Here is a 24,516-nt window from a genome sequence, read left to right as displayed (position 1 = left end):
ACACTTTTCTTTTTTCCACAACTATCACCTCCACCACCATGGGTCTGCCATATCTTAGGTCTCCAAGCCTTACTTAAAGTTGTCATCTGGTATACTGTGCTGAGCAGTATTACCAGGGGTAGAACGTGTTGTCTTTACCACTTAAGAGCCCTACTAAGGGCTGTGTTTCCTTCTTAGAGAAAGAGGATGTAAGATGCATTAACTTGTTGTTGTCATTGTTGAAGTAAACTATGCCTAACATGGGGCTTCAACTTATGACCCAGAGATCAAGAATCGCATGCTCTACTTACGGAGCTAGCCAAGTGCCTCAGTAATTTGCTTTTTATGTCAGGAGCTATGTCAGCCTGCTCCTGACTGCTAGACCTCTGACTCTTCAGTTTATTTCCCATCCTCTGCACTGCATGCAGCTTACCAAGACTTTCAGTGTACTAGTTCTTGTTCCATCTGTCTCACCAAAGTGATGTCATATAACTCTGGGACAATACTATAAATGCATATTCTTATCCTTTCTATGTGAATGTGAAATAATTCTGATTCTCTTGTTTAAAGACTTAAAAATTTGGGGCACCTGAGTGGCTCAGTCATTAAGCGTCTGTCTTCAGCTCAGGTCATGATCCCAGAGTCCTGGGGCCCAGTCCCACACTGGGCTCCCTGCTCAGCAGAGTCTGCTTCTCCCTCGGTCCCTTACCCCACTCTCATGCTCTCACTCTCTCTCCCTCAAATAAATAAATAAAATCTTTAAAATAAGTAAAAACTTCCTTAGTCTGACTTTGATATCAAGAGGAGTTGGATGGCTTTTTCTTTTATATGTGAAACCAGAATTCTCTTCCTTGTGGGTTTGGTAATATCCAGATTTTCTCTTTCTTGAATGAATTTTCAAATTGCATAGTTTACAGAAAATTATCCATTTCACTTAAAATTCAAGTTTACTGCAAAATGACAATAATCCCCTTAGATTAAAAAAAATACCATGGCTGTAGTTATATTTTTTGTGTTTCCTACTAGGTGTGTGTGTCTATACACACAAGAATTTTACTACAGATTTTATTGGTTTAAGAAATTAGCCTTTGTTGAACCATTTCTGTTTTCTATTTATTAATTTCTGTTTCCCTTATTTCCTTGCTTCTACTTTCTCAGAGGATCTTTTCCTTTGCTTAGTTGAATCCAACTTTTTAGTTTTTATTTTTTTTTATTTTTTTTAAATTTTTTAAAGATTTTTATTTATTTATTTGATAGAGATCACAAGTAGGCAGAGAAGCAGACAGAGAGAGAGGGGGAAGCAGGCTCCCTGCTGAGCAGAGAGCCCGATGCGGGGCTCAATCCCAGGACCCTGAGATCATGACCTGAGCCGAAGGCAGAGGCCTAAACCACTGAGCCACCCAGGCGCCCCTAGTTTTTATTTTTTAATAAATGCATTTAATATAAATTTCCCTTATATCTGCTTCTTAGGAATTCCCATTATTTGCAGGTTCCATGTTGTATTTTGTCAGCATATTTATTTACAGAAATTATCTCAGAAATGAGTATTCATCTTCATAAATTGAAAACAGAGCTTCAGAGAAGAGAATGAAGTCATCAGGTGACCTCTATTAGCTTCCTGCTTTCAGGATCTTGCCTCTACCCAATTGTATTTAAGAAAAAAAATGCTTCCTCCCCTCAAAGGCTAATCCTTCTACCTGTTCTCTGAATCTCTCCCTCTCCTGCTTCCTCAACAATCTTTTTGGGTCAGTTACCCCTTACTGCTATATTTGGGTGTTTTCCCTTTCTTTCTTTCGAAGATGTTTTTGAAGATGTTTTCCCTTTCTTTCTTCCCTTTCTTTTCTTTCTTTCTTTCGAAGAAATGCAACTCTTTCTTCGGACAGGAATATTTAATTTCTTTCATCTTTTTAAAAAACAGCCTCCCCGGATTCTACACCCCTCATTTAACTACAGTACCACCTCTTTCCCATGTGCAGAAACTTCTGGAAAGAGTAGCTGTTCAGTCTGTTCAGTCACATTTCCCATCACTCTTCTCTTGAACCAATTTGCTGGCTTCTGCCCCCAGAGCTGCAAATGCCACTGCCCCGACCAAAGTCACCAGTGACTACCCCATTGCCAGACACAGCAGAGGCTAGCCAATCTGTATACCCAGCTTCACTGTAGACTTTGGCATTGTTGACCACTCCCTCCTTAAAACTCCTATGATTTCTTTGCTCATGTTCTTTCTTGATTTTCCCCCTACCTCTCCAGGCCTTCCCTTTCCTTCCTCCACCAGTCTTCATATACTGTTGTTTCCCATAGCTCCATTATTGATCCTTTTCTCACTCTACAGGATCTTCCTTGGCAATGTCATATCATCCCTACTGGGCTTCATCTGCTTCATGGGCTTCAACTACCACTTTAAAAAGGATGTCTCCCAAATATCTAGTTCATGGCCAGCAGCTGCCTGTTGCCCTTCTTCACTTGCATGTGCCACAGCACCTCAAATTAACATGACCAAAATGGAACATCTTTTTTCCCCACATTTGTTCCTCTTCTTTTGCTCCCTACCTTGGTAAATGGCCCCATGTCTACCTAACTCCCCAAGGAGTTATTTTGGATTCCTCCTTCCTTAGCCTGAATACCAGCCATTGAAATCTCACTTGTCTCCTCAGTTTGCAGGCATTGCCTTGTCTCCATCCTGTCACTGCCTTGGCTGAAGTGTTCTTGTTCTATCCCTTCAGTTTCTGCAAAGGCCTCCCGACCCCCGCCTTGGGTTTTATCATTTTCCCTACCGACACCAATCCACTTCCTATACCACCGGCATAGTTTCTTAGGTTGCAAATTTGAGTATATCATTCCCTTGCTATAAATCTCTCACTGGCTTTCTCTAGCCCTCTGGATAAAAGTTCAAAATTCCTAGCAAGATACACAAGGCCCTTGGCGATCTGTGCTTGCTTCAAGCCTCCACAGACAACTAGCTTTAACTTTTCTCCCTTCAAACCCTCCATCCTAATAACGAATTGTTAGTTTGCAGAAAATGCAACTCTGTCTTTCTGCTTGTTGCTTTATCTGGCTATCTCATCCTTCAAAACTCAGTTCAGGGGCACCTCAGTGGCTCAGTCAGTTTACGCGTTTGCCTTCAGCTCAGGTCATGATCTCGGGGTACTAGAATTGAATCCCATGTCGGGCTCCCACCTTAGCAGGGAGCCTGCTTCACCCTCTTCCTCTGCCCCTCCCCCACTTCATGCTCTCTCTCAAATAAATAAAATCTTTAAAAACAAAACTTGGTTCTGATGTTACCTCCTCCAGTAAGTATTCCTCATTATTCCCCCTCATCATTGGATTGGGTGCCTGTCCTAGGTGCTGCCACTGTCCACCCCTCCTCATAACTCTTTTTTTTTTTTTTTTTTCTTCAAGAAGCTTTTATTGGCACAGCCCAGGAAAAGGTGTGGTAGCCATTTCTGAGCAAAAACCTGTATCCCAGCAAGGTCTTCAGTGTTACGTTTAACACCCCACTCAACCAGAAAGTTTAAGTTCCTGAAACTTAAATTCTAGACTCCCCAGGTCACTAGGAGGTTAAGAGGTTCCCCCACCAAAAAAAATTTTAAGTAAACTCTATGCCCAACGTGGGGCTCAAACTCACAATCCCAAGATCAAGAGTCACATGCTCTACCAAATGAGCCGGCCAGGAGCCCCAAGAGAGTCCAAAATTTATAGGTCAAGCCCTGCTGCTCCTGTTAAGATCAGAAAGGCAAGAGATAGTCTTGAATGTGCATCCTGTTCTGGGATGACTAAAAGGACAAGAAACAGTATTAAGTTTTTTCAGATTGACTCCAGGTCACTCCCCAATACAAGGACGATGTTTTCAGCAGTCACACTGAAGTCCCTCTCCATTCTGTATTTGGCTAAGCAGCTTCTGCTTAGGATGGGTGGTGGTCATAGGACATGATCATCAGGATGGTAGAGTTCACTCATCAGGCGGTAGATGTAGGAAGGTGCATTCCCACCAATGTTGGAGATAAAGAGGGTAATGAGCTCTGGGGGAACGTAGTCAAACACAGGGCAGTGAACGCTGACCTTCTCCAGAATGTCCCCTTCTGTGAAAGGCAGGACTTCTTCAGGAGCCACAAACTTATGAAAGGAATCTTCTTCATTAGGGAACTGTGGAGAAAGCTTGAACATGGGAGCACACACGATGAGTGGGGTGGAATGGTGTTTTGCTGCCAGTGCTAGAGTGTGAGTTCCTGTCACAGCTCTCAGGGCACCGTTGGCCAGGATTGTCTTTGTGCCAATGATCACCTTGTTGACTCTTGACATAACAGCAAAAATGGCAGCATCAGTCATGACAGTTGTCTCGATACCTGCTTTGGACAAATTGACTGCCATTTCATGACCCTGACAGAAAGGAGCACATTCTGCCACAATGACATGGAATTTCCTCTTCCGGGCAGCCTCTTTGAGGAAGGCTTCTACTGTCCGGGAGAAGCCAATGGTCATGATCACCTCATTGGAGTGGATGTGCTCCAGAGTCTGGGCGGCAATATTCTCTGTAGTCCCTTCGAGTTCCACAAGAAGTTCATTAATTGCCTCAATGATGTTGGACTGGAGTTGGGCATAAGGGGAGCTGAAATCCTCGCTCAGGCCTTCGGATGTCAAGAGTTTGTGCAAGGACTCCTGCTGATCGCTCTCATCGCTGCGTCCATGGAATCTGCCATACTCCTCCCGGATGATCCTGAGCACCCTCCGCACCATGTTGCCCACCATGGTCTCTGAGGGCTGCGCAGCCGTCATCCTCCGGCCTTCTTGGCGGATCAGTTCCATCAGCTCCCCTGCGTTGCTCCAGCGGTGGTCCGTGATGATCTGGCGCAGCAGCCCCAGGGTCTCCCGAGCCTTGTCCTCGGAGCTGCGCCGCCCGCCGTCCCGCTTCAGGGCCTCCACGAAGCTCTCGATGCTCTCGTACAACTCAGAGCCCCTAACCGCGGCTCCAGGCATCTTGAAAAGAGCCGCCTCGCCGGCGGAATCCACACCTGTACGACCCCAACCCTTGCACTTCCTCATAACTCTTAATATATTGTATTGTTTTCCTGGATCTCCTTGAAAGCAATGATTTAATTTTCTCTCTCTAGCTTCAGTTCTGTTGCAGTGCCTTGGGCCTAATGCAGACATTCAATAAATGCATGGTGAAAAAAGTGTTCTCGGCTCCCTAAATAGGTTGGACAGCAGTAGTTTAAGGCCAGTTTTAGTGTCGGAGAACACGCACAACTTGATGGGCTCCCATCAAATTTCTTGAAACCAAGACGTGAAGAGCAAATGACATCACTTTAGTGAAGGCTGAAATCCAGCCCAATCATAGATTAGGAAAAAAAAAAAAATTTATGATCCGTAGTTTAAACCTACCACATGCCACATGGGTAGGAGGAAAACTAAACTTTAATTGTTCCTAACAAAGTCTTCTTAGTTTTCATCATGACCCTCTTGTGTTCCTTGATTTGTCTTCCTGTCACAGCACTGATTAACTATAACTTTGGATCTCTTGTGTTCATTTTCCTTAGACTACTCTGGCTATCTTTGGGTCTTACCATCTGAAGTTAAATTTAAAATTTATCAGTTCTGGGGTACCTAGGTGACTCAGTTGTTAAGCGTCTGCCTTTGGCTCAGGTCACAATCTCATTGTCCTGCGATCGAGCCTCACACTGGGCTCCCTGCTCAGCGGGAAACCTGCTTCTCCCTTTCCCACTCCCCTTGCCTGTGTTCCTCTCTCGCTGTCTCTGTCAAATAAATAAATATAAAATCTTAAAAAAATAATAACATTTATCAGTTCCAATTTATCAATCTCCCAATGTGTGAAGCATTAAACACAATCAGGCATCAATATTTATTAACACAAGACAAAGGAAACACATTCAATGAGTTAATAGAACACTGTCCAGCCAGATGTTAAATTTAAAAATGTATATCTAGTCTAATTTCAAATAAATAAAAAAAACTTTATACATAATTACACAGTACTATAGTCTGAATTTGACACTGGTAAATATCTTGACAGAAAGTAAACAAAACATCATTTAGGACTAAAAAATTATTCTTATATCTTTACACTCTCTTCCTGTGGACAAATAACATGGCCCATCTACACACACCTAGACCAGAAATGTTGTATGAATGATAAAGAAAAGGCCTATTGTGTATTTGGAGTACTGCAGCTTTTTGCTCCAAATACTCTTGCTTTTACATCAAAGCACACAACAAAAACAACACTAAGGCATAGGTCATGTTGGAGTTTGAGGGTGAGGTGATAACTCCTCATTGCTTTAGTCTAAAAGATTGCTAGATATTCAAGGAAGTAATTTATTTGGCCAAGATATTGAGCACCATGCCTGGGGCAGAGACCTTACAAAAGAAACCTAAGGCCTCAGGCCCTTTGTTGATTCAACAGAAGCATTAAGCAAGCACTGCCCAGGGACTAAAGAAAGGAGACACAGGTATATTACCAACAGACAGGCAATGGTCCCTAAACAGCCTGAGGCAGCACAACTTCGTGAGGAAAGGACTTGATGGTGGCGGTGGTCCTCAACCCGGCCCCCTTTCTGAGGCAGCAAGTAAATAAAGGCTGTGGATTCACACGGATGCCTGTTAGCATGCCGGTCATTCCCAGGGTCTCACTGACGCAGGAGAGGACATTTGTGCAGCTCTAAGAATCCCTTAGGCTTAGGAATTTTCCTGAGGCAGCCCCTTCCTGATCTACCTCAGTTACTTCTGCTGAGAGGCAGAAAGAGGTTCAAAAGCAGTTAGATGAATGGATTTCTCTTACCTGAAATGGGGGCTTGCTATTAATCTCGTTGTCTTTTTCACAGGCATAGAAGAAAAACCCAGACAGAACGTGTTCCAGAGTTTTGGCTAGGCTGTTTCTATTGGTAATGGCCTTCTGGGTCTGTCCTAAGAGTCCATTCTACCACAAAGGTCCTACTTAATGTGGAAAGGACAAGAGCACTGTGTCACCAAGAGAAAGTTCTCTTCCAAGTCTGTAACAGACGAGGCATTAAAAACTACAGATGACCCCTCAAACACCCACAGGCTAACGACTGGGCTCTCTCCCTCTTCCAGAGGCTCCTTTACCACAGTTACTGAGAAGTTCCCAAAGACACAGCTCAGCTCTCTTTCCTCCACTAGCATATTTTGGCTTTGGGGAATATGCAGAAGATCCACAGAGCAGCCACAAGGTAGAGAGCAAAAGCTAAAGCTAAATCAGAGGCCTGAGGAACTACACACCCAGATAATCAGACCCTAAGTAACTGGGAGTTGACCATACTCTGAGACTAATGGAATATCTTATTTGAAAGAATGAGTGTCCATTATTGTAGCTACTAGCCACATGTGGCTACTGAAAACTTGAAATATGGGTAGTCCGAATTGAAATGTGCTTAATACACACTGGATCTCAAAGACTTCGTATGAAAAAAAGAAAAGATCTCAATCACTTTTCATATTGATTCCACATGGAAATTATAGTATTTTTGATATACTGGGTTAAATACAAGATATTAAAGTCAATTTCATTAGTTTCTTCTTACTTTTTGAAATGTGATTACCAGAGAATTTAAAATGACTGATGTGGCTCACACTATATTTCTAGCAGACGCCCTAACTTGTGTAGTAAGCATTTTCAAAGCAACCCATAGGATAAGACTCTGCCTATATTTCTTCCTTAGAACTCGTGGATTATGGAGCTAGAACTATTGAATCCTCAGGATCCCTTGCTTTGTTTAGTGAGTCACTAAAAACTATTGTAAGAAAATTACTTTCCAAATAAGCAGGCTATTTGTTTCTGCAAACTGAACCGTAGCTAGTCACTGGGATTTCCTGCCCCAATGTAAGTGCTTTTTTTCTGAACATCTTAGAACCTCTTCCATCATGTGTAAATTAATTTCATCCAAAATGTCAAAAAAGAGATCTGGAACTGGAAAATGTCTTGAGGTCTGCCCTCAACGGAGAAAAAACCGGGAGGAAAAAAGGCTTATGTAAAAGGGAGGCAAGAAAAGTGGCTTAAGAGCCACAAGACTGAAGGGCAGCCCTCGAGAGTGATGAAGGGTCTGGCCTTTGCATTATAAACCTTATTTTCAGGGTAATTACAAGTCTTAAAAATTGTTTAAAAACATATTTAGTTTACATGATGTTACAGCGGGTAAATAATATGTATTATTAAAATAGTCTAAATAAATATTTACACAATAGTGCAGAGTGGGTCAAAGAGAACCATTCTGATTTGACAAGTTAACTCTGTTCACTTGGAGCTTTTTTTTTTTTTTAATTTTTAAAAATATTTCTGTAAGAAAAAAATAATAAAATTCAACTATATTCAAATACATGAAGTATCAGACCAAAGAAAGGAAACCGAGCCAGAGGCCAAACTCAGTCCCACGCTCAGTCCACTTGGCCTGGGCACCACAGTTATTTCAAAAGAGTTTCTTGCATACATCAGACTTCCCCTATTTCAGCATAAGCCTATCTATTTTGGCAACCCAAATCGGTCAGTTTTGAGATCTGTAGTTATATTGCCTTTACAGTTTCCCGTGACTGCTGATCCCACTGCCTTCCCAGCCTGTCATTCTTGTTCCTAAAATCCCTGCCCTCATGAACTGGAAGAACAGAGGACGTTTCAGTTTTCCGAAAAGAGAAGCTGTATGTATAAACTGGAGACGCAGTTGACAATGAGCCTGGAAAAAGAGGAAATCCTAAATTCTTATGCAGTCACTCTAAATTTGAAACACAGTTTCAACACTGGGGGCCAGAGTGAGTTATTGTGGTTCCTTAGGATAGGGTGGGATCTAATGAAGCTTAGCCTTTTCATAACAGTTTGATTTTTAAACCAAGATTTCCAGCCTGTAGACACAGGCTGAATTCCTAAAAGCTTAAGCTGATTTTTGGGAATGCAAGCTTTAAGAACAAACATAGGCAGCTTTAGTTTATAAAATACATCAGCCAACAGAGACATAGTACAATGTGCAGCGGAACCTGCAAACAATTTGCACTTTTTAGTTACCTATTCAATTACACTGCAGTAAGAGAATATTGACATTCTCCCAAAGTAGGAAGGTTTCTACTTCACTTGTCATGACTACACACGCCAGTTCTTCAATTGTTTAGCTGAATTTTGTGTACTCTTATTTACACGTTTAAAACACTGGTCAGAATGTGTTACTCTCAAGAATTATATATATAAAGTAACTCTCATATTCATGGATTATTTGATTTGCTTACAGGTCAGCGGAAAATAAGCTGAGTAGTTCCACGTTAACAAAACCTGCAGAAAGTCCAGCTATGGTAAAATGGCAGAATACAGTACAGAGCGGGGAACTGGAGAACTCCGTCTACCCCCTTCATGTGAATTCATTTAACTCCCTTACAAAATTCTAGAACAGCATTAGATAAAAATACAAGTATATACAACAGATGAAAAAAATGCAACATGCATGTAATTGCTTTAGTAACGTGCTGCTCACGCTATGTCAAAGCTCATGACTAATGGACTGTTAACATTTTTTTCATTTGCTACCATATGATTCCCCTTTCCTGTGTGTCCTGTGATTGCAGAATCCCACAGGATGAGATGAAGGATATAATGTAACCATTTCAGCTTATTTCACATCATTGGAAAGCTTGCTCCTAGTCACTGGTCTTTGGTCCTTGTGGTTTTTCAGGATGCACCCCCGCCCTCAGGATCCCCACAAGGCTGGTTACATGTTATAAGCCACATAGATGGGGTCCAACTGGTCAGCCAGGAAGCTGTCTCGGAGGTGCATCCTCTGCTTCTCTCCTCTGGAGTTGATGGGGATAACGCCTGGGTCCACCACCACCACGACGCCGACGATGAGGTAATGCTCTTCCAGGACCACGTTTGTCACTAAAGGAACCAGATCGAGGGCTTCCTGTTCAGAGCCACACAGTTCCACAACCACCACGAGCAAGTTGGTCCACGTGAACACAGCACTGAAATTGCAATGACAGTCAGTTAACATATCATCACATTTACCAGGTAACTTTCATAGTACGCGCTCAAGACTTATCCCAGTTTCCCGGACAACTGCCTTCTCTCTTGGATGCAACCAGAAGGCTAGCAGCCATGTGTGCAATGACCTTGCCCCTGTGATCACAGCTGATGAGCTGAGCCACCCAGAGTCAGCAGGGGTTTGGCAACGGGGTTGAAAAATGTTAGCTGGCCATGTGAACTAAGCACATGTCAAAGTTTGGGGGTGGCCGGCTGCCCAGAGCAGCACAGGTAATGGCTCTTCACGGACAAGAGAAGAATGAAGTGGATGCCCTTATGGCTCTAGAAGGTGAGAAGACAGTAGTTCTGATGGCCTTCCCATCCCTTATTTCTATGTTTCTTGAGATTTATGGAGACTCTTAGGAACCTCTGAGGTAGCCAGGTATTCTTTTCATTAACTCTCTCTTTTGCTTAGGTTTTTTTGAAGAGAATTTCTGTTATTTGCAACCAAAGAACTTTGACAAGATAGTATTCTTAGGCCCAACAGGAAGGGAGTGGACCTTTCCTCATATGGACTTAGTGCCCCATACAGGTGACTCTCCCATCATGCCATAAAAATGACATAAGGTAGAAACTTGCCTTACGTGGAGTGGGACTGCTGGGTTAGAAAGTATGACCTGACCTGTGATATGAAGTGTTAAATAGCTTTAAAAAACATATTCCAATCATTAAAAAAATGTATACAATATTTGCTTGCATAGAAAGTCAGAGGTCTAAAATTAGAGGGTAACCATGGCACTCTACTTCTCTGTATTGTTCTGATAATTCACGGGCATTGTTCGGGTCTGGGGAGAGACTCTGACCAAACTGAGTTGAAGATGCTGATAAGGAGGCATCTAGAAAGTGTGAGCAAGCATGGAAAGAACTGTGGCTATGTGGCATGGTTTAAAAAAAAAAAAGAAAAAAAAAACCAACAACAAGGAAGGACCTACTGCATTAAAAATGTAGAAAAGAAACCAGGTGGATTCTGTATTGTCAGGAATCCAGAATGAAAGCCTCTAGGTAAGAACTATCAAGTTTTAATTTTAAAGAAGTCCATGTGAGGCTGGATATTCTTTCATCAGGGATGATGTGGAGGGCGTTCTTACACTGAGAGGGAAACTGGATGAGGTAATAATGACCTTTCTCATCTGTTTACCATTTGACAGCGTGCAAAGACGCACATTCCCATTTGTTTCTCCCCATGATTAGGAAATAGCAGAACAAGTACATGAGAAAAGCCGCCAATGTGGGAGACCTGGCCCTTCAAGTTGGGCCTCTTTTTTTTTTTTTTTAAAGATTTTATTTTTATTTGACAGAGAGAAATCACAAGTAGATGGAGAGGCAGGCAGAGAGAGAGAGAGAGAGGGAAGCAGGCTCCCTGCTGAGCAGAGAGCCCGATGCGGGACCCGATCCCAGGACCCTGAGATCATGACCCGAGCCGAAGGCAGCGGCTTAACCCACTGAGCCACCCAGGCGCCCCCAAGTTGGGCCTTTTGAACTTAAAGTCATGGTTCTTCCCACCATATTACACTGACTTTCTAGAGACAGATAATCAGATCTCTTCCAATGGTAAGAATCGATCAGTAGCGAGGACTTGACTCTACGGTGGTTCCACGGAGCCTGTTCTTGTTTCCCCACGGCCTCATCTGCCACAGCGGACAGCCCGCCAAGACAAGAAACAATCAGTCCATTTACTTTCTTACTCCCCCTGGATTCTAGGCCTGTAGGGGCCATTTGGTACAGATAGCTGACTACTTAGATTGGTTTTAACTGACACTACGGCTGCAGCGGGAAGCCTATTCTGTACAAGGGCGGTTACCATTCAGCAATGCTCCTGTGGATCCGGGACACGGAGGTCTCAATGTCTATCGGGTGGTATCGTAATCCTCGCAGCTCCAGCGTCTCATCCAGCGCTCCCACTACATACAATGCATCGTGACGCTCTGATGGAAAGAAAAAGAGAAATCTGGTTCATCACACATGATGAGCGCAATGCAATGTTGTGTGAAAAGCACCCTGTTGGACTGCCTGCCACGTCACTTGACCCCACCACTCACCAGCCGTGTAACCTTGAGCCAATTACTTAAGTGTCTGAGTCCTGCTCCCCACTCTGTGAGACAGCGAGAATACTAAATGGCTGCTGTGACTATTCAATGAGATAATCCCCGTGGGGAGTTCATTTGATGCCTGGTATACTGTAAGTTCTAAAAAAAAATTAGCTATGATTATTATTATTATTACTACGATGTCCCAGGAATTATGTCCAGTGCTGGGAAGATGACAAAACACGAGTCCTGTTCTAAAGACACTTACTATGTAATGGGGGAGGACACACGACAGGTGCTCCATTGTCCACTGCAACATGGTAAGCCCTGTGCTGGGAGCATGCGTGAAGTGTGTGTGAGGTGACCGGGGGACACCCCCATACCCCGAGCTCAGCTCAAGGGTTCAGAGAAGGAAAAGCGGAAACCAGGCTGAGCTTTTACGGATAAACAGGAATTAGCCAGATGACAGCTAGGGGAGGGGTGGAGCGGGGAGAGAGGGTTTGAGAGGGAGAAGAAATGAGCATGTGTTGTTATTCCTAGACATCTGTAAGGAGTCCAGATATAAGGAGTAGGATTACAGAAAATGGAGAGACTAGTTCTGGTTATTAACAAGCTTGTAATCCAGCTAGAACATGGCAGAAATCTTTTTTCTTTGTTTAAATTATATGTACACACCATATACATAAGGCTATATACATGGTTTGTGTCTATATAGATACTGCATTTTAAAGAAAGACATAATTTTACTAGGCCTACTAAATAAAATATTCTCAGGAAAGGGTAAATTTCTGAAAAATTGAATAAAGCAAAGTGCTAGAAGCTGCTGGAGAGAGAAGGATGAAGAGGTCTAGCAGATTCCCACCATATAAGAGCTCATAAAGACTGTAATAACAAACATGACAGAAACACAGCAGTTAATCTCACATCATTTCCACAAGCCAGGGAACATTATCATTCCCACTGTTCAGGTAGGAAACTAAGAGGCTCAGTGATTGCTCAAGGTCACAAAGCAAATGGCAGAGGCAGGTTTCAACACCAGGGCACCCGGTGAGGGATACCTCCCTCTTCCAGTTCGTTATCCTGCCTCCCCGGGAAACTTGGAGAAACTATGGATGCTGGTCACTATGGAACAGACGCCAGGAGCTCAGGAGAAGTGATATGGCTCTAATTCAGGCCTTTAAAGCCCAGTGAGTTATTTGTAGCTGTTCTTGAAGTGATGATACAGCTAGTGTTGGGTATTTTAACATGGCCATTAATGCCACGGGGCAGAAAAGCTGAAGGCAGGCATCAGCGAAGGCATAACAGTCGGGTAATGCGGGGGGACTGCTCACACCAGAGCCTTGCCCAGCAGTCTCGCATCTAACATGAGACGCCGAAGGGACACAGTGCTTCAGCAACATGGCTCCCCGCACCGATCCCCTGCTCTCAGGGGTCAGGTTTGTTCCTCTTGAACCCAAAATGGCGTGTGGGTGTAGAAGGGCTATAAGATGACACCATCCCAGGAGCTTGTGCAGGAGCTGGGAGTCAGCCAGGGGCACAGTGAGCATCAGGCACATCTCCGTGACCATCGGCTGTGCTCACCCACAGTTCAGAGATGCAGACGTGGTACCCTGGGTGCCTGCCTCCTGGTTACTCCTCATGGGGCAAAATATCTTACTTTAAATGAATACAAATTCATGCATGGGTTCAGGAACCGCAGAAGGGAGTAATTAAATACACACACACTGGACAACGCAAAGGCAAGCTGAGGAAGGTGAGCCAGAGCATCTGGCTGAAAGACAAAAGCAAGCAGAAGGGAAGCGCTGGTGAGGAAACTACCTCCAGTGGCCGCTGTGAGCTCCGTCCGGCGGACAAAACCAAGGTATCCTGTCCGAGCCCAGAGCGTCTGAGCGGCATCCCCGAAGCTGAGGCGGGTGTTGAAATGATCCGCTTGAAGAGTCTCACTGTCATAGATGGTGTAATAGCCACTGGCTGTGTGGGGACTGTTCACCCAAATCTACAACAAGAAAAGGGCATCAGTCACATTCCGGCAGGGACATAGAACTGTATCAATTCAATTCTCTCTGGATGGATGAACATTACTATTTTTAAATTCTCATTGCTACAGTAACAATAATAAACCACAACAATAAAGGCTGCTGACATTTATCATGTGCTAAATGTGCTAAACAGAGAATTAAGTACTTTATACACCTTATCCCCTTAGGTCCCGACATACGTGGCAATGCGGTTCTGTATTATTGTTACTCCCATTTCACAGATGAAAAAACAAGGAGTTAAGTAACTTGTCTAAGAAACTGGGAGATCCACAGCCAAGCCTGTGCAGCTGCAGAGCCCATGCTCTTAACCACGAAGCTACTGCCTCCTGGGCTCAGTCCTCTGCCTCTTCCCGAGCCCTGCAAATACATCGAGGGGTCACTTCTGTGCTTCTGGGCTAAGGTGTAAGCCCTTAGGAAAGCACTACCAGGGTATCTGAATTCGCCCTGCCAACACAGTAATACCTAGCAACAGCAAGAACGCTCGTATTTATTGCGAACTCATTAGGTCACAGGCACTGTCCCATGTGAGTTACAGATACGGTATTAGTGTAGTTAGCTGGCGCACCATTTCGTCAGGTGAAATTAGGTGGGGTGCAGTTATTATTTACGGAGGAGAAAACTGAGACCCAGAGAAAGGAAGTAACTTGCTCACTAGTTAGCGGCTGGGAAGTAGCAGAGCGCAGGCCCTCTGACTCCTGCACCTACGACCTTCGCCTCCTGGTAAACCACTGGGTGAAATCTCAGAACTCCTCAAATATTTGAGGGAAGAAAAATTAAGTCTTCTTAAAAAAAATCTTGAACGAATTCCAATATACACACATTTTAGAATAAGAATAGAAAATTTCCATGAATTTAAAAAATTTAGTATTTGGGGCTCCTATCAGTTCCACCCCTTAATAGGTGGAAACAGGTAGGACTGGCCCATTTCCTTTCTCAGCAAAGGGAATGTCGGTGGACAATTCTGGCACTAGTTCTAATCTGCATGCTGAAATCTCTCCTCCATCCTGGCCTCAATCTCTCTCTTTTTAGTTTTGGGCCTTACAGAGAAAGATTAAACTCTTTAAAAAAAAAAAATTATTTGTCAGAGAGAGCACAAGCAGGGGAAGCAGCAGGCAGAAGGAAAGGGAGAAGCAGTCTCCCCTGCTGAGCAGGGAGCCTGACACAGGGCTCGATCCCAGGACCCCGGTGAGCCAAAAGCAGACACTTAATGACTGAGCCACCCAGGTGACCCAGATTAAAACTCTTTTAAAAGAGGACAGCTCGGGGCGCCTGGGTGGCTCAGTGGGTTGGGCCGTTGCCTTCGGCTCGGGTCATGATCTCAGGGTCTGGGATCGAGTCCCGCGTCGGGCTGTCTGCTCAGCGGGGAGCCTGCTTCCCTCTCTCTCTCTCTGCCTGCCTCTCTGTCTACTGTGACCTCTCTCTGTCAAATAAATAAATAAAATCTTAAAAAAAAAAAAAAAAAAGAGGACAACTCACAATGGGGGAAAAGTTAAATCCACCGTTTCACTGACTTCTCGAATGTGAACCCCAAAGTCTTTACTGCCGACTTTTCAGAGTAAAGATAAAAATTATACATACCTCTCCAAGATGAGAGTCTCCAACAGGCCCTTTGGTTTCAGGATTAACAATAACCACTTTCACTCCAGGTAAAATCTGAGCATCAAAGGGAAAACACAAAGATTCAATCAACTCTAATAACGCCTCGGAAACGCAGTCCCCTGCCACCCCTCCTTCAGAGAGGTAAGCGAGTGTACAAAGGCAGGAGCTAATTGACACGCTGCTTACTGGACTGTCCTCCGTGGAGACCAGAGGTATAATAATATTCATCCTCAAAAATAAACCAGGGAGCCAACCAGCCTACCTTCCCTTCAAAGGGATGAGAAACTGCAGCCCAGAACCGTTAACAGTAGGAATCTGTAATGTGACTGCCCTTTCTCATTTTCTTTCTCTATCCTGTTCACTGCAGTGACGTCAGGAAGACCCCTTAGAGCAGGAAGGACAGCAGGAAGGGATCGCCTGAGCGGCTCCACTCCCATCTGCAGCAACAGCTAAGTGAGAGGAACTTGAAGAGCAAGAGAGGATGATAGAGGCTTTGCAGGAGAATGAATCCTGCCCCTGGGATCACGAAACATCACGCTTGCTTGGGATCTCCCTGAGGAGAGAAAAGGAATGTGAAGAATGTGGGGAGAAAAGGAAGAAGAGGTGCAGGCTGTAAGAACGGCTCACGCCTTCTCTGGTTACCCATATTCTGGGTTTCTAGAGTATGAGGTTAGTTGAGAAGCGCTACAGTGATTATCCAGGGTCATACATCTAAGACTTCAAAGAAGGCGAGAAAAGACCACTCGCACCCCAGACGGGTCCGGCACTGGGTGAAAGCTTCTGAGGCACCAAACCACAAGCTGAGGCAGAGGGAGATCTGACAATGCGGTAAGATGATCAACCCAACTCCACTCGAATGTGTTTAAATGGAAGAGACAAACTACAGTAAGTGCCCCATGGACTCGATCTGCTTGATACGTTAGACAGGATCCCCTTTTATCTTTATAATTTCCCCCTCTGCTTTCAGAATTACTAGAAGGAATTCTGAGGCATCACTGTTACCTCTTCAAAAGAATGGGAAACTCACTAACTTATGCTGATATTCTATCACCCTTAGTAAATGTTCAAAACTGCTACAGACTTATGTCGTGTCTCCCCAAACTCACATGTTGGATATAATCTACCTAAATCCCCGATGAGATGGTATTAGGAGCTGGGGCCTTCCACCGTATGAGAATACAGCAATAGGACGGCCACCTATGAACCAAAAATCCTCCAACAGAATCTGCTGACGCCATGATCTTGGACTTCCCAATGTCCAGAACTGTGAGAAGTAAGCTTCCTGGTCTACGGTGTTCTGTGATAGCAGCCCAAAGGGACTAAGACAGTAACTGTGTCTCTTCTGGAACATTTTAAAGCCTCCATCTCACCTAAGAAATCTTATTCCTACAGACACAAACTCTATATATCCGTAGTTTCTTCCCCGTTTTGATTTTTCTCTCAGCTTTAAACACATGTATGCCTTCCCTGATCTTCAACCACACCTCCCCACTGCCACCCTGTTTTTCTCCTTACAGTATTTGTAAAGATAGAATTGCCTCTAAGTGCTGTTTACCTCTCCACCTTGAATATAATGAACACTGGATTTTGCTGATTTTTCAAATAAGAATAACATATCAGTGGGATTTTTTTGGAAAAAAAAAATCTGTGAGAATTAAGAAAGTTCAAATCTAGAATTCTTCTTCTCTATGTACCCATATGAATTTGAAAGTATTACATAAGGTGAAACTGCTGAATTATCTCCAGATTTCAATTAAGGCTTGCCCTGGGTACTAATACATTACATGGCTTCAAGTTTTAAAATGAAACATTTAAAAAATAAAATAAATGAAAATAAATAAAATGAACCATTTCCCAGGCAGACCAACTTCCAATGGTTAACAGAACAAATTACCTTTCCAGACTCTGAGAGGAGCAAACTCTGGGGGGCACCCCGTTCCACAAGACGAACCCTGAAGAAGAAGAATATTTACTATATATGTATAGGTATGTATATATATTCGAAAAAATGGCCGCACATTTACTACAGCTATATACTGCCCTCTTGAGACCTCTATTTTGTCTCTCCTTCTCATACTAGAGCAGTTTCTCAGACTTGGGCACTACTGACATTTTGGGTCGGAATATGTTCTTTTATAATTTTTTATAAGGGACTGTCTATCTTGTGCATTGCGGGATGTTTAACAACATCCTAGGCCTCTACCCCACTAGATGTCAGTAGCAACCCTCTTGCTGTGACAACCAAAACCGCCTATGGACACTGTCCAGTGTCCTCTGGAGGGCAAATTCTCCCCGGGATGAGATAAAATTCTCCTTGGGCGCTAGAGAGATGCTCTACCTGTGCCAGCTGGGTCAGTGCCATGGGGCACATCGGTGCACACCGCCGAGGTCACTGGGACCTGGCAAAGGTCCCAGAGCCCTAGGGCTAGGTGCTCACCTTGGGACATAGCTAAAATTCCCCTGTAAGCTGATACAGAGGAGGGCTTTTATTCCTGGGGTTTAGATAAAGTGTTATTTCAAAAACCATACTCTGCCTCATTTATCTTGTCTGTTCCATCTTTTATTTTTAAACTCCCAGAGGAAACAGTCTATCCATTTTAGTTCACTTTATATCAAATGTCACAAAATATTTTTACACAGGCAGGAACTAAGTATTAGATTTTAATATTAAAGAACAGCATAGCAACTCTGAGAATTAAAGCTTTCTTGTTACAAACATAAATCTTATTACATATTAAGAAAAACAAATTCCTTTCCTCTTCCTATCCCTCCCTGGAAGACACAAACAAAAGGAATGAGGGAAAGTGACAGCTTTCTTGGGGCTTGGAAATTTTTTTTTTTTTTTTAAAGATTTTTATTTATTTATTTGACAGAGAGAGATCACAAGTAGACAGAGAGGCAGGCAGAGAGAGAGAGGGAAGCAGGCTCCCTGCTGAGCAGAGAGCCCGATGCGGGACTCGATCCCAGGACCCCGAGATCATGACCCGAGCCGAAGGCAGCGGCTTAACCCACTGAGCCACCCAGGCGCCCCGGGGCTTGGAAATTTTTATGCTTAGAAACCCAAATAGGGAGAGAGCATAATAAATCTATTGTACCTGTCATGTCTCAGTGATTTCAGATCTACATACACAGTAGTTGGATCAGGCCCTGAGGTTCCCTAAAGAAAGAGAAATCAATGCATTGTTTATTTAAAATTTAAATGAATTATATTTCCATATTTCATATTCTCAAATCAAGAAATAGGTAATTTAGCCATATGCATGAAAAATTCACACTCTATTTTGAAAGTTCACTCTCTCTTCAACTAGATGAGGCAGGGTTGCAGTGAACACCCGAAAGAGACTCATGGCCTCGTGTTTCTTGCCCTCGACCCCTGGGAGAGCAAGCCAGGGGCCTCGTCACAGGGGCTGATGCAGCCTTGGAAGATTGCCAGGCTGAGGAGGGTTCTCATCCCTGGACTTGAGGCACAGGTGAGACAGGCCAGTATCCACAGGATTTTCAAAACCATCACTGGCCTAAGTGGACAGCAAGGAGCCTGTGATGGGGCTCCAAGGTTAAATCATCATGATGCTACTTGAATATCCCAGAAGGCCTGAAAGTACCCATCCATGTGTGCCATATTCTCTTACTCTCTCTTATTCTCTTGTCTATGCCTGTATTTACTGTATTAAGCCTCCAAGCTCCCTAAAACCAGACTTAGTTCTTTACTATTATTTACCCACCAACAATAACATGGCAAAGTTGCTATCTAGCTAAAGAAAAGAATACAGGCTTATTGGTGCTTCTTTTGTTTAAAAAAAAAAAAAAAGGGAGACAGAAAAACAGAAGTTAAGATACTAATAGAATTCAAATAGGACTCAAAAATCTTTTTTTTTTTTTATTGTTGGAAATGATATTTATTTATTTATTTATTTATTTATTTATTTTTCCTTTTTTTCCCAATTTATTTAAGGACTCAAAAATCTTGATTCATCATCATGTACCATTCAACTATTAGAGTAAACTTTTAATTTGGGGCTCAACTGCTAGGCATGGCTCCAAACGTATATACCTAGTAATGCCCCTGTGAAGAACAAGTCTATTATCTTCACCCTACAGGGGAGCAAAACAAGGCCCCATGAAAACCAAATGAAGAGCCCGTGGTCCCAGAGCAAGTGGGTGGAACTGGGCTCCTGCCAGGCCGCCTGGCTCTGACGCCTCTGCTGTCGAGTACCACACACTCTGCTGTCATTCATTACCCAGCAAGATTTCATGAGAGTCACCTGTAAACATATCGCGACATTGACTCTCGATCCGAAAGTGGTGCTGACAGCCCGAGGGGACAGCCCGATGTCTTTGAAGAGCTTGGAGAAGGACTGCTGGAGGGCAATACGGGGTCGTTCCTCGGCCACCACCACACACGTCCGGATGCAGGAGAGGTTGATTCCTCTGGTCTGTAAGACACCAGTGGCCCGGGAGCTGAAGTTAGCAGGAATATAGAAAGAACTGAATAGTAGGGCCATAGATCTATCTCTTGGGTCAGGAAGAGCCAAGGAACTGTGTATTGTCATCTCAGACATCGAAGCAACAGGCAAAAGTTTTCAGAAATGCCAAGGCATTCCACTAACATCACTAATCACTGGTAAGTCTGCTCATTCTCTATTTCTTTCTTCTTTTATCTAAAATCTTAGATTCTTCAGACACCTATTTTTATATCTCTCCATTTCTTTTTTTTTTTTTTTAAGGGAGGGACGGGACGTCTCTTCCCTTATTTTTTTTTAAAGATTTTTTTTAATTTTTAAATTTTATTTATTTGACAGAGAGAGAGAGATCACAAGTAGACAGAGAAACAGGGAGAGATAGAGGTGAAAGCAGGCTCCCTGCCGAGCAGCGAGCCTGATGCAGGGCTCGATCCCAGGACCCTGGGACCATGACCTGGGCTGAAGCCAGAGGCCCAACCCACTGAGACACCCAGGTGCCCCATATACCTCTCCATTTCTGTACTTCAGATGTCTTCCTATTTCAAAATGGAGAGAAGGAACTGAGAGAAAAAGGGATCTAGCACTCTAGAGATAGAATCTTCTCTCTTTTCATCTTGGGGTCATAATTCTCTATTTTTATTTATTTATTCTTATTTAAATTCAATTAACATACAGTGTATTATTGGTTTCAGTGGTCATAATTCTTAGGGTCATAATTCTCTAGTTTTATTTATTTATTTATTCTTTCCATTCAATTAACATACAGTGTATTAATTTCAGCGGTATCAATTAACATACAGTGTATTAATTTCAGAGGTCAGTGATTCACTAGTCTTAGATACTATCCAGTGCTCATTACATCACGTGCCCTCCTTACTGTCCCTCATCCAGTTACCTCATCCCTCCACTCCCTTCCCCTCCAGCAACCCTCAGTTTGTTTCCTACGATTAAGAGTCTCCTATGGCTTATCTCCCTCTGTGATTTCATCTCGTTTTATTTTTCCCTCCTTTCCCCTATGCTCCCGTTTTATTTCTTAAATCCCACAGAATTCTCTGTTAAAGAAAATCAGTGTCTTCTGACTCTCTCCTACGCCAGTCACACATGACATCACAGTTCTCTTTCATCTTTCCATGAAGTCTTTTCCATTCCGCCTCCCAACTAGATTCACCCTCCTCTCCACAAAGTAAGACTCAGACTAAACTCTGAGAGAGCGCAGTAAACTAGAGAGCGGAGGAAATAAAAATTCAGAGGTTTACAAAATGTTGACTGGCTAGAAAGAAAAAGGCAGACACACCTGTCCAGCCCTAGTCCGGTATCAGCACGCTTGGCCCATTTCTTTCAAACCTCCCGGGACCAGTTACTTGTGTAGCTGTTTCTTACCTTCAGCACCTCCACTTGGTTTCCGAGCCCTTTGGTGCAGAGCTCCATTACTGAATAGGAGCAGAAAGTGTCCCTTATTTTGTACTGGTTGACAGTGGAAAGCCAGAGGAAAAGGTTGTTTTCTAACTCCATAGGAGGAATTAATATGGACTGGTGACCTGAATAGACACTGCAATGAAGAAAGGCAAGAGCTGACATTATTAATTCATTTTGGACATCCTGATGTTTTAGAATACCATCTGCTCAACCACTATTTGCTGCACGTGAAGGGCGGGGTAAGGTTATATGAGATACGAAGCTCTAACCCTAACCCTGTTCCCATCTAACTCACAAGACACAATAACTAAAATAAAGTAGACTGTGGTACATACCGTAACTGAGGTGTTAAGATAATAAAATCAAGATCATAAAAGAAGGAGCAAGTCACTCAAATTAGGAAAGCTGGGGACGAGGGGAGAGCAGTGTTTCACTGAGTAGGTATCACTTGAGCTGGGGCTTAAAGAATAAGCAGGAGTTTGACAGTGGCTAGAGGAAATGGGGGTGATGGTGAGAGCATTCCAGGCAGAGGAACAGCATATGCAAAGGAAACGAAATGTAGAAGTATATGTTGTGTTTAAAGTTGTCAGAGATAGCATCCTCATATGAAATCCTATAGCACAGGATGCATGGGGGAGTGGTGAGATCTGAGGCCAGAAGGGTTGGGGCCAAACTGTAAAAGAGAAAAACTATGGTCTGAAGGAGTTTGGGCTTTACCAACAGGCAGTCGCTGCGGCTTTAAGGTGGGGTGAGCCCAGCACCATGGAGAGGGACTGTAGACACAGACACTGGCGAGGGAAGGACAGGACAGGTGAGAGATGATAATGGCTTGGATCTCAACAGTGCAGTCAGGATAAAAAGAAAGGAATGACAGTAGAGTCCCATCCTATATATAGTTCACAGCCCATGAATCCTCAATTTCTTAAACCGAGGACAGATCTGAATGATGAGGAGCCCAAGAACCCTGTATTTAAAGAATACCAACTCTGGAGATCTAAGTTATTAATAAGTCTGAGGAAGGCCCATTATTTTGCTTTTTTAAAGACCCCGAGGTGATTCTTATGTACAGACAGGTTTAGGAACAACTGAGCCACAAAAGACTCAGTTGGCTGAGTCTTAATTGGCTGTGAGACACACACATAGAGAAGTTGAAGCTAATGCTCAAGTTCCTAGTTTGGGCCCCTCAGGTGATGGTCCCAACAAAGATGAGGACACACAAGGAGAATGCTGAGTTGTAGGTGTCTCTGAAGCATTCACGGGGACGTCTACTAGGGAGGTGAAAATGCAGGGCTGAGAGAAGGTTCCCTGGGAGGAGTGGGGATCTGTCATTCCAGTAGACACAATCTGGACAGGACAGGCATGCTACTTTCCAGCCACATGCTGTCATCCAATCTCATTATACTCCTTCCTGCCAAACCTAGGGGGTACGTTCTGGCTGTCAAAGCCTGACATATTTCACCCAACTATCATCCTTCTACTTGGCTCTGCTTCTACAATAAGGATTATAGGATGGAGCAGAGAGCAATAGTAAGATCACTCACTTTATGTACGAGGCATAAAACTAACAGACAAGGAAAAAAGGGAATACAAACAAAACTAAATGAACTTCAGAGATATATCAGGCGCCCACATTTAGGAAACATCAGCATTTTATTGAAACATAACCAAATTAAGGAAGCAAAGGTAAGAATGAGATGGTTATAGCCCCAAAGACATCCCCACTCATTCTGTTTCTTTGCTTTTCCATTCCTACCTGCAGAGACACCAGAGTGCAAAGCCAAGTCCACAGTAAGGGTCAAGGCAGATGGCGATCTGTCGAGAAGAATACAACTCACACTGGAGCTTGATGGCTCTACAAAGAGCATTGACTGCAGAGTGGGACATCTGGAAAGTAGGGAACATGGAACAGGATGGAATTGGCATCCCCACAGGCAGAAAAAGCTCTAATGATAGTTTTGAAAAGTTTCAATTTCCCCCAAACTCCTCAAAATGATGTCTGTTTTTCATTGTTTCAAAAAGCCTATCTAAGTCTGGAGTGCCTGGGTGCTTAATGAGTTAAGCATCTGACTTTTGTTTTCAGTTCGGGTCATGATCTCAGGGTCGTGAGATCGAGTCCCATGTCAGTTCCAGCCTCAGTGGGGTGTCCTGCTTGAGATTCTGTCTCTCCCTCTACCACTCCCCACCCTCTAAAATAAATAAATAGGGACGCCTGGGTGGCTCAGTTGGTTAAGCAGCTGCCTTCGGCTCAGGTCATGATCCCAGCGTCCTGGGATCGAGTCCCACATCGGGCTCCTTGCTTGGCAGGGATCCTGCTTCTCCCTCTCCCTTTGCCTGCCATTCTGTCTGCCTGTGCTTGCTCTCTCCCCCTCCCCTTCTCTAATAAATTAATAAATAAAATCTTAAAAAAAAATAAAAATAAATAAATAAATAAATAAATAAATAAATAGACCTTAAAAAATAAAAAAAGCCTACCTAAGTCTAACATAAGGTAACATACTTTTGTTCATTAATTAACACAGAATTCTATGAAATATGAATCTCTGGTTTCTTACTAGCTTTAACTGTGACTCAATTATTATCTAGTAGCTTCTAGGCCAGGTTCAGAACACTTCATAACACACATTCCTTGGGATAACTTATTCCGGAAGAGCCAATGCTTTTACTTAAATATAGCAGGGACCTCTGATCCCCCGCCTACTGGTCTCTGGTACAAGCAGCTGGCATCCACATCTCAAGTCCCTGGGTCAGTGGTCATCTCTATTTTTTGCAGACCTGGCATTTTACCAGCATCCAGAGACAGTCAATATCTCCAGCCCACTCTACCTTCACTCCCGTCAGCATGCCCGTTGTGGAGACACTAAAATCAAGATACGCCAACATCTCAGGAGTGGGTGGTTTATACAGCTGAGGTAACCTTTTCCTGGGTAAATCATCTGCAACGAAAGGAAAAAACCTGATATTAATCAGAC

At 43.5% G+C, this 24,516-nt stretch overlaps 2 protein-coding genes across 4 annotated transcripts in view; both read right to left on the bottom strand.

The window, feature by feature from the left end:
- Nucleotides 1-3,353: 3,353 nt before the first annotated feature.
- On the bottom strand, nucleotides 3,354-5,034 carry LOC122891120 (translation initiation factor eIF-2B subunit beta-like). Its single transcript, XM_044226579.1, has one exon. The coding sequence runs from the start codon at nucleotides 5,017-5,019 to the stop codon at nucleotides 3,898-3,900; it is 1,122 nt and encodes a 373-aa protein (XP_044082514.1). The 5' UTR covers nucleotides 5,020-5,034; the 3' UTR covers nucleotides 3,354-3,897.
- A 788-nt stretch (nucleotides 5,035-5,822) lies between these two features.
- DIP2B (disco interacting protein 2 homolog B) overlaps nucleotides 5,823-24,516 on the bottom strand; it is a 222,118-nt gene continuing 203,424 nt past the window's right edge. For all 3 annotated transcript variants that reach the window (XM_044226282.1, XM_044226280.1, XM_044226281.1), the window contains 10 exons: nucleotides 24,371-24,480; nucleotides 23,301-23,431; nucleotides 21,512-21,680; nucleotides 19,934-20,104; nucleotides 18,767-18,828; nucleotides 17,566-17,623; nucleotides 15,651-15,725; nucleotides 13,852-14,029; nucleotides 11,808-11,931; nucleotides 5,823-9,948 (listed from right to left, as the gene is read on the bottom strand). In XM_044226282.1, the coding sequence (XP_044082217.1) occupies nucleotides 9,696-9,948; nucleotides 11,808-11,931; nucleotides 13,852-14,029; nucleotides 15,651-15,725; nucleotides 17,566-17,623; nucleotides 18,767-18,828; nucleotides 19,934-20,104; nucleotides 21,512-21,680; nucleotides 23,301-23,431; nucleotides 24,371-24,480 (1,331 nt within the window). In that variant the 3' untranslated portion in view covers nucleotides 5,823-9,695. The remainder of the gene's footprint in view (nucleotides 9,949-11,807; nucleotides 11,932-13,851; nucleotides 14,030-15,650; nucleotides 15,726-17,565; nucleotides 17,624-18,766; nucleotides 18,829-19,933; nucleotides 20,105-21,511; nucleotides 21,681-23,300; nucleotides 23,432-24,370; nucleotides 24,481-24,516) is intronic.

This window comes from Neovison vison, chromosome 12 (genome assembly GCF_020171115.1).
Source record: "Neovison vison isolate M4711 chromosome 12, ASM_NN_V1, whole genome shotgun sequence".
NCBI lineage: Eukaryota > Metazoa > Chordata > Mammalia > Carnivora > Mustelidae > Neogale > Neogale vison.
This window is presented reverse-complemented; position numbering and strand designations above follow the sequence as displayed.

Excerpts from the sequence above, each read along its gene's own strand:
- LOC122891120 (XM_044226579.1), bottom strand. The coding sequence starts at position 5,019 with ATGAGGAAGTGCAAGGGTTGGGGTCGTACAGGTGTGGATTCCGCCGGC.